Raw genomic sequence first — 17648 nt, 5'->3', positions numbered from 1 at the left:
TTCATAGTGCTGACACTGAATAGTTCACCTAGACAAGCTGAACTGGTGCATCCACTACACAGTCATTTGCCTTCTGAACAAACAGCATAAAAGCAGAGAGTGCTTGCCCTCTGCCTTGTTATTCTGTTTCTAATGTCTGAAATATGTACAACTGCAAATAGATTAGACTGTAATTATTTCTTTTTACAATGCTTTTAAAGCATAGTAGAAAAAGAAAATGTTTTCACACAGAAACCCTTTGGGATGCTTAAAGATAACTGTGGCAGCTTGGCCAAATAATACTCTGCAGTAAATGATGTCTTACCTCCTGATTCTGTGATTCTGTGGAATAAGGGATTGGCACTGGGTGTTGTTCAGAGACTGCTTTGCTGTTGCAGTTTCATTCATAAGGTCCATCACAGGCACATTCCAGGCCTCGCTGTGATGCCTGTGATTTATGTTCTTGTTCATCACTCTCTCCCAGCTTTATTCTTTGACACTTTGAGATTAATGGGTACAACAGAGACATTTCAAGTAGTGCTTAGTGTGTGCGAATAATTCACAAATATCAGGTAGTTTTCTACTGTATTGTATACATGGATTTGACATTTTAGTTATAGGCAAGGCAGAGTATACTGAGATGCATTCTGAATTAAAAATTCATGTGAATATAGAAAGTTCTGAATATTTGAAGATGCATTTTTAATACATTCTTGACAATGTTCTAGATATTTGTTTTGATCTTTAAGATTGCATTTTTATTATTTCTAGTATGAAATGGGGGAGATCTAGATAAATGCAGGAAAATGTGATTACTAGTCAGAAAAGGCAATCGGCAGTCTGATAACCAACACAACGATCTGTTAATAAGCTCTTAAGTCAGTAAATCTTAAAATTCATAAGAATCGTAGTAACCAGGTAAAATGATAATTGGACTTCCAGGAAATTAAGGTGGAAGAGAAGGAGTTTATCTTGTGGTGATCACTGGGATTTCATTATTCTGCACTTCATTTCTATGAAAAGTACCTGAATTTAAGAGGCAGAGCAGAAAATCTGAAACTATCTTCATGATGCTTTTGCATAACAATAGTATCAGATGGTCTTCTTGGTTGCTTTAAAAATAGTATTGATCGTCTTGCGCTGTTCTTCAGTTTTGCATATTCCTTCCAAACATTACAAAAGCTAGAAGTTTGATTTCAGAATATCTTGTTCTAATTGAAGTATTTTCCACGCTCTCTACATATTTATGAACTGGAACAGTGTTTTACTTTTGTTTTTCATGTCATTCTTTCTTAATAATGATCTTCCATTAGGATAATTGATTTCTTACAACAGTGTTCAGAAAAATATGTGTATGTATTAGTTTCCATTGAAGATAACCCAGTGAACATGCCTTTGCCTGTACATTGCACTTCAGTGTGCAAAGGAAGAAAATGGGTTGGGAAGGAGAGGCATTTGCCATTTCTTTGGAATTCAGATATGTGTTGGTGTATCTCACTTCATGAGAAGCAAGGTGTAAATAATAGCACAAGAGCTTTCTAGACACAGAGATGACTTTGGGAATGTGTGCTGTTTGTGTTAAGGAATCAAAAATCTACAACAATCCAAAAGCCTTTGAACAGTGATATTTATGAAATGCAGGGATATAGAAGTATATTTCTGATTGTCAAAGACATATGTTGGTAAAATACTGTATGCAATTTAATATAGATTTTAAAATATGAAAATTTTATGTAGAATGTTGTATTACAAAGTGATTGTATATATTTCTCTGACTCAGACAATATGCTTCACAGCTGTATTATTACCCAGTCATTTTGCTGAAGAGATCCAAACATACAAAAATATGTTGGCTTCTTCTCCACACAGATAGTTTTTACACTGTGTTTTCTGCTTTCACAGAAATAAAGACATGTTTTTTGATCCAGTTGGTACATGCTCAGGGATATGATTTAGTGGGGGGTTGTCGGGGTAGTATGGTTAAGTTGGGGTTGGACTTAATGATCTTTAAGGTCTTTTCCAACCTGAACAATTCTGATTCTGTGATTCTATAAATACAAGTGTAGATAACTTCCTTTTGCTTTAAAGTTCACACTGCAATTTAAGTGAACATAATTTGCTTTAATTTACCAGATCTAGATACCTTAAGTAGGACTGTTCAGAAATTCTAATGGTTGGAAAATTTATTAGTAGCTTTTGTAATACTTGTGTGTGTTTTAATATAGTTGAAGTCTATAGTTGAAGAGAAAGGATCAATTAGCAGGAGGGACAATTGAGTAGGCTTCCTTTTTCATCCAGCCATGAGTCTATGCAATGATGGGAAGGTTTTTAACTTTGACTGACAGTGAGGGTGAAAGAAATTCTGGGACAGCATCAATTAGCAGACAATTAGTGCAAGGCAGGTTGCAATATACCTTCCAACCAGTGCACTGTATTGAGAGTTGCGGTGTCCAAGAGCAAGTGGGATTCTTGACCCATGCGCTCTCTGTTGACCATACATAGAGGTGATCTCCCAGGTGAGTATGCCAGAAGCTGAGGAACTCAAATCCTGTTTTCTCTTGAAAAAACATAGTTCTCTCCTCCAGAGGCCCCTCACTTTACCTGCCTGTCTTCCATCTACAAGGCCAGGTCAACTAGGCTCACTTGAGACCATCCTTCATCTGCTGGCCACATATGGCAGCAGAGGAGCAGGAGAAGCAGTGATGCCTGGTAGTGCTGGGGGAGGGCTGGGGCTTGGCAGCTGGTGGCCCTCTCAGTGTGGCTCTCCTCAGCCTGTTTGAACAGCTGGAGCATCCAGCAGGGCTGCAAAGTGGCCAAAGACTGCTCCAATATTTGCCCATTCTCTGCTCTTCATTTAAAAGTATAGTTGCAGCTCTGCCTTTTACTTGAAAATTGATACTATGACACGAGGAAAGCCCTAATTCAGCTTTTGATCCAAAGTCTGGCCCTGATTTTAATTTCTGTAATTGAGCTGCAAACTGTCAGAAAGTAAGATAAGTACTGAATTCCCAGACCAGCAGAGCATACATGAATGATAGCCAAAGGACTGTGTTTTGAGAGAATACAATGAAGGGACCTGTTAATAAATCCAGAAGTGCATAGAAATTCATTACTACTCACAGATGTCTTCAATTCTATTTTAGCAGACACAAGCTTTCTCATAAAATATCCATCATATATATATATATATATATCATCATATATATATATATACACACACACACACATATATATATATATATATCAGTTCACATATAGCCTGTATACAAAATGTAATGAGAAGAGCAGATGAAATGCTTAAAATAGAGTAAAGCCATATTTGCAACATTTAAGTTTACCATACTTGGGTACCTGTTAACTCATAGCCCATCTTGTATTGTTAAATCTTTTTTTTTTTCCATTGGATTCTGCCTCCTGTAAATTCCAAACTGGCTGTTACAAGGACTGTATTTCTGTGCTTAACAGTGAGGAGCTTGGGTGTGCTGTGACCACACATTTTACCAAATATCCAGCCTTATATACTCAGAAAAGGGCAACGTGGTGTTAACAAAGCGCAAGGAAAATGGTTATAGCAATATCTTTGTGAAGAGCAGATTCATCTAATGCATATATTCAGCTTATTTTTCTGAAAGCATTGAAGTTTCTAATTCAAACTGCCAAGCAGTTAGTTGTTTGCCATTGTATTCAATAGTCTTGATGGTGATCTTTGCATTTTCACTCTCAGATATTGTAAAATTCCTGAATGTCTTTATGCATGCTAAGGTAAACAAACAAGTAGCCCCCTACCCCTCCAAATCCTCTTTAAGATTAACATGAATGTAGGGGGTAAATATTTTTAAAGATCTATATATGACAATGTTTCATTACTATCTGGAAAAGGACCCTTAGGACAAAGACATTAAGAATGTTAATCCTGTTCTTATAATATCTTCCTAAAATGCTGTGCAGTAGAAAATATTTAATTAGCTTTGTAAAATTGTTAGCAAAACTTAAAAGCCCTGAGCTGAAGGAGTGGGACTGTCTGACTGTTACCATAAGTAGATTATCTTTTTGCCCTTTGAACTCATGAAATTTTAATAATGAAGAAAATTCTGCTGTAGTCACCTGTCAAAAATGACCCAAATATAAGAATAAATATTGTTGTTATCATGAATGCCCTCAGTGTCATAAATAAGTTTATAACAGAAAATTGTAATTAAAGAGAATAGAGCATAGACAGTAGTTTAGTTTGAGGCCTTTCATGCTTGCTCTGTAGCTACCTGAGTAGTAGGTGCTTTCTAGTGAAAAAATATTGCATTATTAAATATATTAGGGTAAATTCCCAACTATGTTAGCTGCATGAGCAGTATCTAGTTTGTTGATTGCTTAGGACAATAAGCATAAGAAAAATTCTCTTCAACTGTTTTGAAGCAGAATGTCTTACGTAAGTGGATGTATAAGGCAGTGGGTGTTTCTGTAAATGTCCCTTATGAATGTGTGACTGGGATAAGAACATGAGAACTACCAACTGAGTGAGGCTAAGGCTCCCTTTAACCAAGCATCCTGTCCCTAGCAATGATCAGTGACAGTATTTAGAGAAGATCATAAAACACCAGCTGTTTATTGAGTGGCCCCTCCCTTTGCAGATCCATCTTCCAGCAGTACATAGGGATTTAATGAACAGTGTATTCAGACTATTCTGTATAATTGTTGTGGAACGGCCTGTATTACAAATATACATTTTTTACATTTATACTTGTTTCTCATTTGTATTTCTGTTACGCGCAACCTGTCTTGAGAATGAGTCCCATAATGTACTGTGTTCTATGAAAAAGTATTTTGATTTGTAACATTCTCTCCATTTATTTCATTGTCCATTATTTCTTGTGTTAAGAGAAGCAGTAAGTCAGTGATAGTTTCCTTTTCATCTTTTTGCACACAGTTAATGACTTCCTTGACTTTGGTTATTAGTCTACTGAAGTACTGCTGTCTGAAGGGCTGGATGGAGTTCATGAGCAGGCCTTCTGATCATATATAAGACTACTGATTACATAGCATGTGCCATATTGTGCCTGATCTCCAACTTTTTAAGTGTTATCATCATACAGCTTTTTATTTCTTTACATTTAAGAGAAGGCAGTGCCTGCACATGGATACTTTTCAATATGTCTGCTATAAAATTCCATCCCATCAGTGCTTCTTTTGAGTACATCCTGAAGCCACCTGAAATGTCAGGACATTTTGCTGAGCTTGTGTTCATGTGATTTTCATAGAAGGAAGTGGGAAACTGCTGAAGTCTTAATTTGATAGCTCTCTGTGACATGAACAAAGGAGGGGGCATGATGGAAAGCTTTGTTGTTTTCTCTTTCCTGAAAGCATTGAACTTCTTTACAGTACATCAATGCTTTCTGATATTTCTTGATTATTAGTTTAGCTATGATGTACTACTTTGGGGATTTGTAGTTTTAATGAATTTCTAATTTTACTATTTTCACTTAATAATAACAGAAATCTGTGATGTTTCCCTTCTTTTATAGATTATTGACTTTTCTTTAATTGCCTTCAAATTGCATATGACAATAAAATAAATAATAAAATCATTAATTTTTAGGTTTGAAAATCTTTGAGGTTTCCTAACTTAAATAAATAGCTGGTTTGTTTCATACATATGTGTTATTTTTTGTGCTTAGCTGATAGCTTTACCTTCCAATTTTGTCAGTCTGTTTTTGGGTTCAAGAAGAGCAGAAGTTCATTATCATGAACAGACATTTCAGTTCTGTTCTGACTGTGGCACTTAGAGTTTTCCACCTGTTGTCCACACATTTAACAAGCTCTCACCTTATTGTCTTTTATTGCTGTTTGGATAGAGGTGGTGTTTTATAGAGCAGATGCTGTAACAAAAGCAGATGTTTGAAAATATGCTGACAGCCATGGAATTGGTGTTATTTCAAAATATCTCAGTAATCACTCACCTCAGGCTGAAAATGTGAAGTTGTTGGCTTTAATGTTTGTAAGATTATTGCTGGTTTAGAATTGTAACCTAAATGTCTTCCTAAAGATATTGTTCTTGGAACGCTTTGTTTGTTGGTTCTTTTGTTTTTAATTAGGGTGGGTTAAATAGTTGTAATGTGTTTGCATCAAACTGATTTCATTTTAATGCTAGCTATCATTTATAATGCATAGTGCTAATTTTTATGTTAGATTATAAAAAATATACATCCATAATTTTGATCTTTTTCTTGCAGTGTTTGCTAGTTCTGAGCCTGTGCCAGGATTCCAGGGAGACACCCTGCAGTTAGCTTTCATCGACCTCAGACAAGTAAGACACTAGTTGTTGTTTTTTATCCTACTAATTTCCCCTTTTGACCAATGCTGGAGTTATTAAATTTGAGAACCTTTCATGTTTTAGCATTCCCATGTAATTGGTTTTGAAAAGCAGTTACTAGTGGCACTACTCCCTGTTACTTAGTATAAAACTATTTTTTCAAGGTGGTGTTGGGGGGCACCGTTGTACTGGTGGTATTATTACATGGATGTAACATTGAATTTTCGTCCTGACTGTTTTGTGAAGATCCTGCAATGCTTTTTTAATTTTTTTTGAAAGAGTACACGTTACCCTGGTGTGCTGTTACTGTTGTTTCATTCTGAGCAATTGCTCCTTTCTAGGGAATGACTCCCTGGAGAGTAGAATCAAGCATAGTATTAATGTTTCCTTTACTTAGTACATATTCTTTTAAACAGTTAGAAAGTCACTTTATTCCAGCCAGCTGATCTTTATTCTGTACCAAAATTAAGTTAAAGTGCCTTGCTATTGAAATCACTTTTTCTCAGTTGTTGTCTAAAGGAAGGATGTTTTCCAGACTAAAGTTAACTTATCTTAATTTCATGTAGTCATTTCTATTCCCTGCTCTCTGAATTCTGATAATATATCCAACCATAGTAATTCATTTTCATAAACCTTTCACACTTGAAGTAAATTTTAAAGAATTTGTTTCACAAAATTTCAAGTACAAAGTGTTATTTAAATAGCGAAATGGAACATTAGCTGCACAAGGAGGCTCTTTAGCTTTCTGCAGATGCTGATAAGATTTTTCAGCACCATTATGTGTCTGTCATAGTCATCAGAAAAGAGTAGAAATGCAAAATTATCTATGTAGTAAGAACATGTTTGCTTTTAATAGTTTGGTAGTTTCTTTTTCACAGTAAGATAATAGAAAGGCATTTCAGAAGGGAAAGTTCCCTTGGCAACAGTGTTCTGATTTCTCCTGATAATTGGAAAGGACTAAGTATATTTTTAAATGAGAAAGTTTAAAGCTCGATTTACCCATTATATTCTTAGCGGAACATAACATAATGAACAATATCTACAACGGGATAAGCCTAGCCTGTCTGAGAAGAATGTAGGATCATGGCCATAAGATTCATTAATGAGATACCTAAATATTAGGAGCACCAGACTTCAACATATTTGATAGTTTAAGTCTGGCAAAGTACAAATCTTGCCTTGACTAACGACCTTCCTCTTTTGGTTTCTCTTTTATTCTCCTTTTATTATCAGTGTTAGAACTGACTAAACATATTCCAATTTGTACAAAGACAATTTACTTAAAGGGAAAGAATGTTGAGAGATTTTTGGCATCATTTCTTTCATCTGCCAGAGCATTATAAATCTTTGTGGAGCCTATGTTTGTTCCAAGGGAAAATGTGATTTCCAGCTATGCAGAAGCATATGCAGCTATGCAGGGTATGCACGTACTTGCTATAGGAAATAAATAATATTCTGTATGTATTAAGTACCAGCTGTTGAGCATATCATGTAAATAAGGATTATATTGCCTGTGATAGCAGTCAGTTTATGTTAGCAATTTACGTTTAGAATTCTCTTGATGCAAATAACATTTTGTAGAGAACACTCTATATCCCATGGAAATCGTATTGATTTTGAAAGCTTTATAAACAGCAAAAGTGTAGGTTGTAATCTAAGCATGTACGTATAAACAGGTCTGGTATATTTGTTTTGTTTTGTTTTTACCATATCATTGCATGTTTTACCAAAAGTGGTTAGATACTCTAAGACCACATTAAAAATAACACTTAGCATTTCATAAGCATTTGCAGTGTTTTCCATCTCTTTCTTATTTGTGATCCATTTCTATCTTAATAGAGTGGATGACAGTTCTTTTCAAGAATACTTAGAAAAGCAACAGAGCCTTTTTCAGAAAGTTCTTATAAAAGGTCATGCTTCTGTTTTTTAGTTTGAATTTGATACTTCTTCATGAATTGCAGGATATGAAAGATAAGGAAGTAGGTCCAGTGGTCAGGTTTTACCTGCCCACCCGGACTGTGCCCTGAGGTCAAACTCCTGATATTGGCTGTTTGGTACAGAGGAGCTGATGACAGGTAGGGGCTGATACAAGGGGGAAAGCTTGAACCGTATCAAAGCTAAAAGGCAAGAGATTTGGGACTCAGTGAGAGACTGTAACTAAAAGATGGATCAGCAGGATTGCCCTCTTCTTAAAAAGCAGCTGACCTGCAAGGGAAAAGACTTTATCGTCCTGCCAATCACATGCTTGCTAATGGAAGCCAGTTATCTCAACAACAGCTTACTCTCTCTGTGTTGTACTAAGACAATGTGTAAGATTAATGAGGATTGGGCAGTAGGATATTGTAGCACATTTTCCTAAAGAGGTAAAGCGACTTACGAGGAACAAGCTTGGAAGAAAGAGAGGGAAGAGCTACATTTGAATGATTACTGCAGGGAGAGAAGCAGATTTGAAAAGAATTGCCATTAGAATTTTCATCCTAACAGTTCCTGAAGGCAGTGTATGAACAGTACGTTGTTCCCTGCAAGGCTTCCTTCCTTCTTCCCACAAATGCAAAAGAGCAAACAGAAAGTTGACATGAGAGAGTTGCTTCTGAAAAAACAAAAAACACAGTATTTGCAGAAAGTTGCAAGAAGCTGAGAATAGCAATGGGGCAGGCACTTCCCAGCGTCCTCTCTGAGCAGCTATTTCTTCTTATACTGTCTCCTCTTACACTTCCGTATTCCTTAAAGAAGCTTAGTAATCTGGAGAAATCCTGGTCAATAAAGATTTTTGTTCTCTTCCCATAACTTCAGTATCCCGGCATCTTACAGAGATGACTTATCCCATGCAGTTGGCTAATCACAAAAGGTGCATTTGTTCGCCATTCTATTTTCTTCTGCCTGGAGGAAGGCTTTTGCGTGCATAGACTTCTTTCTAATTTAAATGTTTTGGTTGTATTCTGCTATTTATTTTTGGCAGACAAAACAGAAACATTTTGGAGCAGGGCACAGTTTCTGAGGAATTTAAGAACTTATATGTCACATGATGTAATCTAGAAAAATTAATCCAGGATAGTTTCACATTCAGACAATCCGCTTTGTGCAAGTGATTGACGTAAGATAGAATAGTCCATTATATTTGCTTTGTGTGGATGGATATGTCACAAGTGTAGCCAAAAACCTGCTTGGCTTTTGCATCACTGTAAGTCATTGCATGACAGCCTATGAATTATCCTCCAAAGGATATATGTAACTATTATCATCCCTGCGCTGATAAGAAGGTATTGTACTTCAGACTTGTTAACACAGGCAGTGGCTATAGAACCATAGAATAACATACAGAAACTTCTTAGAGAGCTACCTAAAGTTTACTGCAGAGAGAATACTAATATACAATCCCCTCTACTAATTAAGAATCCAATGACCATTATACAAAAACTTGAAGCTCCAGCTAATTTAGCAGCTACTAAAGCAGCAAGCAGCTGTTAAGAAAATTTATATACATAAACATTTCTGTCCACATTTACACATCTCTGTACGGCTGTAATTGTGTCATATGCTTTTTGTTTTGAGGTTTGACTTGAGGTCATACCTGGGTGCACCATTTCATCTCCCTTACTTAAAGCGTTGAGGAGCAAGCCAGCTCATCAAGGCGATTATCAAAGTGGCATGTGACTCTTTAAAGAGAATGCTCTTTGGCATCTCATGAAGATGACCCAGCTCACCTGTGACCTGCATTGCTCTCTGAAGATAATCTCTTGCTACTGACTATATAGGGAGCCTGGGTAAATAGTGCACTGGCCCAAAATGAAGTGGAATGAACTTCGGGGATTTTACTACCATTTCAGATCCTAGGTCAATTGGAATTAACCTTTGAAAGTAAAAAAGTCTTAGTTCATCCTACCTGAATTAGTCTCTGCCTTCTCCATGAATTAGTTTTGTCCTAGTTATGCTCTGTTCTTTAGTGTCCAAAAATTAGTGTTACTGTTCTGGAATGTGAGGCAGCTGCTTCTTGGATGTCCTGCACATTTAAACACTGTGGGGAGAAGGCCTCAATATTAGAATGTGTGTGCTCCTCTTTGGAGAGCCCATGCAGTGTGCAGTGGACAGTAATGATAACCTAGTAGTAACCTTACAGATCCGGTTGTATGTTGTATCAGTAGCTGTAATTTCCCAGGGCAAATTTCATGCTTCTTAACTAACTGAGAGGAAATAAATGCCTCTTCTTGAAATAAAATCATTGCCTGCACAGTTACAGCCTAAGCTGCTGATTTCATTTTATTTTTTTTTCCCATAGACTTCACAAGTGATTTCTCGTGCTTCTCTCCAACGTGACCATTACTTCAGTTTCAGACAGGTCTTCCTCTACTGATTCATGTCAGACAAGTACTGGGCTAGTTTGATGACTGTGAAATTTTCTTGTTTCAGCAGGGGTGTGAAGATAACTGTGTTTTTTCTTGGCAATTTAGGAGGTGACATTAGTATTCTCTAGTTGCTGTCAGTGCTGTTCCTGCAACAAGAATAGCCATCTGAAATGAAGCAGAATCAGGTGTTGTAGGTAACCACCAGGTTAGGAAGTTCCAAGTTAAGGAACCACCACAGGAGTCACCACCCATGCGGTAATGTAGTTTACAGTCCCTAAATTCCTCAGAGGTGATGAGGGAAGTATTTTTCAGCTGTATATGTTAACATTCTGATACTATTGTGATCAATGCAGTTAATATACAGAATAATGTGCCGTGGAAACATTAGCAGATACATTTCTCAGACTTCTATATATGTGTGTGAATAAGCATGCATTTCCATAGGCATAAGTAATTTTCAATGCACAATACACTTTTTCTTCTAAAAATTTATATCATATTTGACAGCATAGTGCATTTTCTTTTGTTTGCAAAGCATAATGGAAACTGGATTAATAGTTTCTTGGGCTGTTTGTCCAGTTACTTTGTAATGCATTTTCTGGTGTGCAAGAAATACTGCTAAACTTCTGAACAGTAGAGCTGCATGCAACAGATGTAAGTTTATTTCAAACTGAAAATTCTTATTAATAACCTTTCTTTTCTTTTGTTACCGAAATTTGCTTCTCATTTATTGGTGAGAGCTGTCCTGATAAACTCAGTAGTGACTCATGAAAATGTGGAACAGATCGCTGGACTTCAATCTCAGCCACTGGGTTGTCTGCCCTTCAGTAGATGTCAAAGAATAAGTTGCAGGCTGTTGCCAGAAGAGTCTACCATTATTCTTTTAGGGCATGGGTTCTACAGGCATCCTGTTCCTGCAGATTGCCTTGGCTTTGAAATGAGTTAGCTACCCCTGGGCCCTGCTCCACAAGTCTTAACCAGAGAAACCATTAGGTTTTTCCAGGAGGGAGAAGTCACTAGCTATATGTGCAGGAATAAGACTTTAAAATCCTCATGGTTTAAAGATAAAAGTAAGCCTCTCTTTCATAAGACAGTGGTTTGAATTTTTAATTATCAGGTAGTATTGAATATTTCATCTTCCCCTTCCTGAGGGAAATTGTTGTTGAGACTTTCATCTTCACAGAGGCTCTTTCACAATACGTACTGATCCCTTTCTCCCCCCACCTTCACTCCCCAGCTTCTCTGAACAAGCAGAGGAGCATGTTACATCTGTAACATGAAGCCCAGCCTCAGGGTGCTATGTAATGGGATTTGCACTTCTCTAGTTTTCAGTGCAATGCTGCTTATTCAGCTAAAGAAAGGAGCTCAAGTTTCAGACAGCAACAAAACAGGAGCTGCACCTCTCCGGATTTCAGACCCTCACTTCACTGGAGAAGGAAGCAAGTCTTCTTGGCCTTCTTCTCCATTAATTGGATCCCTACTAAAGCAAGAAAGAGGACTTTAGTCCACACATTGAACAGTGCAGAGACACTGCAAGGCTCAATTTTTCATCTATTTGTGTCATACTTTGTTAACGTGCGTATACATACTTGTGTTCCAAATAACACAGTTATGAATATGACTGTGTGATAAATATGTTATCCAGCTTGCAAGAGAATACACAGTGCATTTTCTGAGTACTTACAATTAAATTTCTGAGACTTTCTGAGTCTTACAATTAAATGAGAATTATTCTGACAAACATAAGAATTTGTACGCATTTATATTTCCCAAAGGAAACTCCTGCTTTTGACTTTTTGCCTAGGCTCTGCAAAGCCTGTAGGTAATCACAGTAGGGCAAATTGTTTGTGTAGATATCTTTGAGGAAGATCTCAATCAGTGCTCTGTACACAAAAGGCAGCTCATTACTGGGATGGGATTTATACTTGCCAGCTGGTAAGAATTAGGAAGCTTTGGAAACAAATGCACAGAAATTAGCAGTGGGGAGGGTCAACACCAAGCACAGCTTTAGATACACTATCTTGATAAGAATTTGGATAACCAAAGCGCGATGGCAAGTCAGTCATTTCCTGGCAGTAGGTATTCCTGCCCCATTGCTGTCAGGAGCTAAAGGCACACGTGCCAGTTATTACATCTGTGTTCTTTGGGACACTAAATCGTTCATCAAATCCATTGCAAAATGGTCTGTATCCAGCTTCTGAATGCCCCTGTTTAATCAGAGGAGTGCAAATAACACACTGATACTGCACCAGGTTTTCATGCTAGATCCTGGCTTACTGGCATGAGGAGCATACCTGAAAAATAGATTTTAAAATCTCAATGTATGAATTCTACTACTTCCCTTCAGGAGACCTATCAATAGCTTACCTTATTGAAATACCTTAAAACAATGTACAAGTGGCTGTTTAGCTACAAGATACACTATTCCATCTCTGTCAAAAAGCAGAGAATTTCTCCAGAAAAAAAAGTGCAAAAGAATATGCACTGAAGACTATGTACTGAAGTCTGCAAAGCATAAAATAAATGGCATCTCCTAACTGACAGTGAAGAATGCTCTAGGTATCTGTAACTGTGTAAGTTATCAAAAATAAAAAATATTCCTTCTTGTTCCTTTGGCCTAGTTCATTTAAGGGACACAGTTCTCTAAGTTGTTCACTTACAAAACCAGATATATGCACAGGTTAGATGAGCTGCCAAGAAATCATTTAGAAAATGTTAGAATTCATGAAGCTTGATGTTGAGACCAGGAGATACTATGTTTGCAGCAGATAGTATGTTAAGCAAGGTTGCTGTTGTTAGTCGAATGTACAGTTTTTAGAGCTGAGATAGCAAAGGGTTTTGTTGATCTTTTTGCCACGTGCAGGTGGAACACTTGATTTTTCATAAGCAGTGCAGCGGAGTTCCAGCTTGTAAATACTGCCATCACATAAATTAATAAAAGCTTCACTGGAGCAGTTAATCAAGGCAGATATCAAAAGTTCCTTGTCAAGACTCTTTAGATGGATATATCTGAGTCCCTGTCTGATAAGTACCAGCTGTCAGAATTAATCATCTTTCAGAATCAATAATACTTTCACAAGACAATGTTTAGAAGGAATCAATCCATTCAAAACCTACAGAGCTGTTATTATGATGATACTCCATATCTCTGGAGAACTTTTGGTTCAAGAAAGTTCATCCCTTAGTTGCAGATGAATTCTCTCTGAGATTATGATATAAATGGCACTATAGCTGTATCCTCAGAAGTTGAAGTGCATATACCAGTTATGCCTTGTCTGTAATACCAGAACCAAAAAGCCTCTGTTTTCTCAAATGAAATATTAGATTTCTTCAATAACTTTCATGCTATGTCTCTGGGAAACTACTTATGGAGTAGTCAAGTTTTAGTCTGCAGCATCTCCAAGGATGTTATGAGAGAAAGCAAAAAAAATGAACCTTATATGGAAAAGGTTTTCCATTGGGAAAAAGGTAAAAAAAAGATTTCCATTAGAAGTCTTTTCTGTTCTTTTGCACAAATACCTGTTAGTAGAAAGTTGTCACTGGGCTCACTTTCAGATAATTTCTCAATCTTTTACTTGAAATATAAAAAAATGATCCATTTGTCTATTGAATTTATTAACCCCTGCTTATCCTTTATTTGAGTCACTGATGTAGATTCCATGCAGTGGAAGCTATTTAGTGGAATGAAGCATTTCTCTGGCATTTTTTCCTGGCAGCTTTGCTCGCCAGCTCAAGCTTGCCTTTATCTTTGTCCTACCAGAAATGCTATAAATGCAAACTGAAGGCTTTACTTGTAGCAAGATTTGAATGCCTGACTTTCCTAGAGTCTGGGAATACATTATATCAAGCTGTTGTCTTTCTGCTGACAGCCAGTTGCTGCAGGATCTCTGCCATTGTGTCTGGGCCCTTCTATGGCTCTGATCTGATGGATGGAGTTCAGTGTGGGAGCCTCCAGCTCCACAGGACTTCCTGTGAATCCTGTGGGTGGTATGTGGTTCCTATGACTAATGAATGAGCATTGTTAAATGAACAACACAAGAAAATTGTTGCTTTTCAGGTTACTTGTTATTTGTGTTCTTAGCATCTATGAGCCCTAGTCACCCATCAAGGAGCCATGGAGCTGCTAGCTGCTTCAGTGTAATCAGTAATTTCTGCCTCAAAATTGTTTACATGCTCCAGCCTTAGCTAAGCAGGTAATATCCTCATTATTAGTAGTACATACTGGGCTGCACTAATAGCCCCCAAACCTACAGCTTTACCCTCAGTTTGTAGTTGCTTCAATCAATATGTTTAGATTCCAACCCTTCTGTAAATTCCCTGTCCAGCACAGACAAAAGGCAGAATACAATATCCTGCCCTTCCCCACCCCCCCGTTTTTTTTTTGTTTCTCATTTTGCAACAGATTCTTCTGTAAAATGAGAGAGATAATCCATCTATTCTTTGAGAGTCACTATAGGGACAATTGAAAATTCTGTAAAATCAAGAATTTATACAACAAGGAATCCAGGAAGCCAAGGAATTCTCTGCTTCAGAACAACAGCAATGAATGAAAGGAGGCAGGGAGGGTTTTTTTTCTGTTTCTTTGTTTTATATGCCTTCACAATTCAAGGCTTACAAACCTTTACATAGATGGAGTGTTCATTTGGAATATACATTTCCATACATTCAGAAATGACTATATATTCATTTGGACCATAGTGTCTTAGAAAATAACTGTATCTTCAAAAGTGCCTTTACAATATAATATATCATACAACATAATACACTATGCAATATAATATGTATTTCACCTCAATAATAACTGTAAAAACTCTCGGAGAGGATTTACCCCCCACATATTATTGGTGAAAGAACAGCACAATTAGAGAACTCTACAATAATAGAGTGAAGATGAGGGGGGAGGGGAAGGGGAAGAATGAATAAGAACAGAAATGCAAAGAAATGGGAAAAAGGAAAGAATGGATTTTGGAAGATGAAAAGATGAAAAAAATGAAGATATAGCATGAAGGATATAATAAAGAGAGAGAAAAAACACTGTGCCTCTATAAAGGCACTTTATTGTTCTTATCCTTTTTTCTTTCTGTGTTTATCATTTTTGTGCTTTATGCTGACACCCATTAAGAACAGACATTTTTTTAAACAATGGAAGTTCGAAGAGGTGTTTTCACTCGAGGAAAGAAATGACTTGCAGTGCACAGTTAATGATGTATAGAGTCCACATAGACATGAGCTTGCCTTATTACCTGGAGAATGCAAGCTTTCCTGGTTTCAACAACGTGACTCCAGGAATTGTTCCAGGAGCGCACACAATTAGCCCACACTCCTCCAGAGGGCACAGTGTAACATGATGCAGTTAAACCAGAAGACAGTTTTCATCTTTTGACCTTGTGTCAAACATGTCAATTGAGCAGTTTACCTGAGCTCTGTAAGAGCACATAGGCTACCAGATACTTTCCCATAGAGAGGAACACGCAGTAGACACACAAAAAAATGCCGGTTTAAAAACTGACGCATTTTCTAGACCACAGGAAAAGTGCCAAACGTTTGCAAGGCAAATAGCATGTGCTGAACAATTCTGTGCATTCAGATTCTCCTTTCTTTTTGCCAGCCTAAATTTTAAACAAAAAAGCTTTGCTCTTGTTTAGTGTCTCTGAAGACAGTAAAAGCTGCTCATTCATTTTAAGCACTAAAGGATATTGAGTCTTGTGGAAGTATAGATTTCATCCTAAATTTGATAATGTCACTGAAATACGTATCCAAATGGTAGTTTAGAGAATGGTCATGAGTTCAGTGTAATGCGAAGTCTTGCATCTGTTGACACAGAGTATGGCTTAAAAAGTGAATTGTGAAAAGAGTAACCTTGACTAGTTCCTAGATGGAAATATGTAGGTAATGGGGGAAGGCTGCCTATCTAGTAGATTGAAAAGACACAGGTTGAAACCTTGAATGACAATGTAAAACAGTCTCTGTAACTTAATTAAATAAAACCAATAATGTGATTTAAACTTCTTTGAGTTAAAATTACTTTAATAAGGGTGTTAATTACTGGAGGATTAACACTGCTTACATGTGATAATAGATGTGGTCAGTCAATAAAGGGTGAGAATAATGTTCATTTAAGAAGGAAAAGAATCTAGCACAGGATTACTCACCAGAAAGGGATAACATTTCAAAGTGGCAAATAAAATCGGGGGAAGAGCTTTTCAAATTGCAGGAGACATTTGAGGCTGAATTGTGCCATACCTACCTAACAAGGTTCTGTGTATATTAAGATCTATTGGAGCTAAGGAATGAAGAGTAATTGCTAAGAATTGTGTATTACATAGCTTGGATTTTTTTTTTCTATCTTCCAGAGCAATTGTAAAAATAATTTTTCAGATGAGACATTTTAAGGAAATACTGTCACCTGAAAAGTGATGAGAAACAACATATTCTAAGGAAAAAGATTGATTTCTAGGAAGAATAATTTCTTGAAGGCATGTTTCTTAGAAAAGTAGTAGTATTGGAATATTGACATTGAGCAGGAAGGATTTTTCCTAAAACATTTGCAAACATAGCATCAGGAAAAGCAAGATCTTTCACAAGTAGCCTACAAAAACAAAGTCTGGGTTATCCGGGTTTCTTGTTACTGCAGCTTACTAGGCTTAGAGACCTTTGCTAAACCAAATTATCTAGGCAAGAAAAGCAAAACGAAACAAACAAAGAACCCAACAAATACTATGATTTTATATGGACTGCAGTGTTTGTTAAAATGCATTTAGAGCCATTTGACTGATATAAATGTGGAGGTAAACTTGTAGTAGCTGGAAAAGAAAGTGAAGGTTGTCTGTGAAAGAATAGGAAACTTCAGTGGTTTGGGCTTTGCTCTTAACTTGTCTATATTTACATTCCTGAGCTACTGATTGTGAAATTCCTTGTCCAGTGGTTCCCAGGTCTAGTATAGCTTTCCCTCAGGGATGTAACTTCATCTGCTATGAAGGGTGGGTGTGCAGGCATACCCTGAATGCACTACTTTGGAAGAA

At 36.9% G+C, this 17648-nt stretch overlaps 1 protein-coding gene across 7 annotated transcripts in view; it reads left to right on the top strand.

Moving 5' to 3' along the window:
• EXOC6 (exocyst complex component 6) overlaps window positions 1–17648 on the top strand; it is an 84806-nt gene that overhangs the window by 55193 nt on the left and 11965 nt on the right. For all 7 annotated transcript variants that reach the window (XM_048945277.1, XM_048945272.1, XM_048945271.1 and 4 more), the window contains one exon: window positions 6204–6277. In XM_048945277.1, the coding sequence (XP_048801234.1) occupies window positions 6204–6277 (74 nt within the window). The remainder of the gene's footprint in view (window positions 1–6203; window positions 6278–17648) is intronic.

The sequence above is a fragment of the Lagopus muta genome, chromosome 5 (assembly GCF_023343835.1).
Source record: "Lagopus muta isolate bLagMut1 chromosome 5, bLagMut1 primary, whole genome shotgun sequence".
NCBI classification, from domain to species: domain Eukaryota; kingdom Metazoa; phylum Chordata; class Aves; order Galliformes; family Phasianidae; genus Lagopus; species Lagopus muta.
The sequence above is the reverse complement of the archived record's forward strand: the minus strand, read 5'-3'. Positions and strand labels throughout refer to the sequence as shown.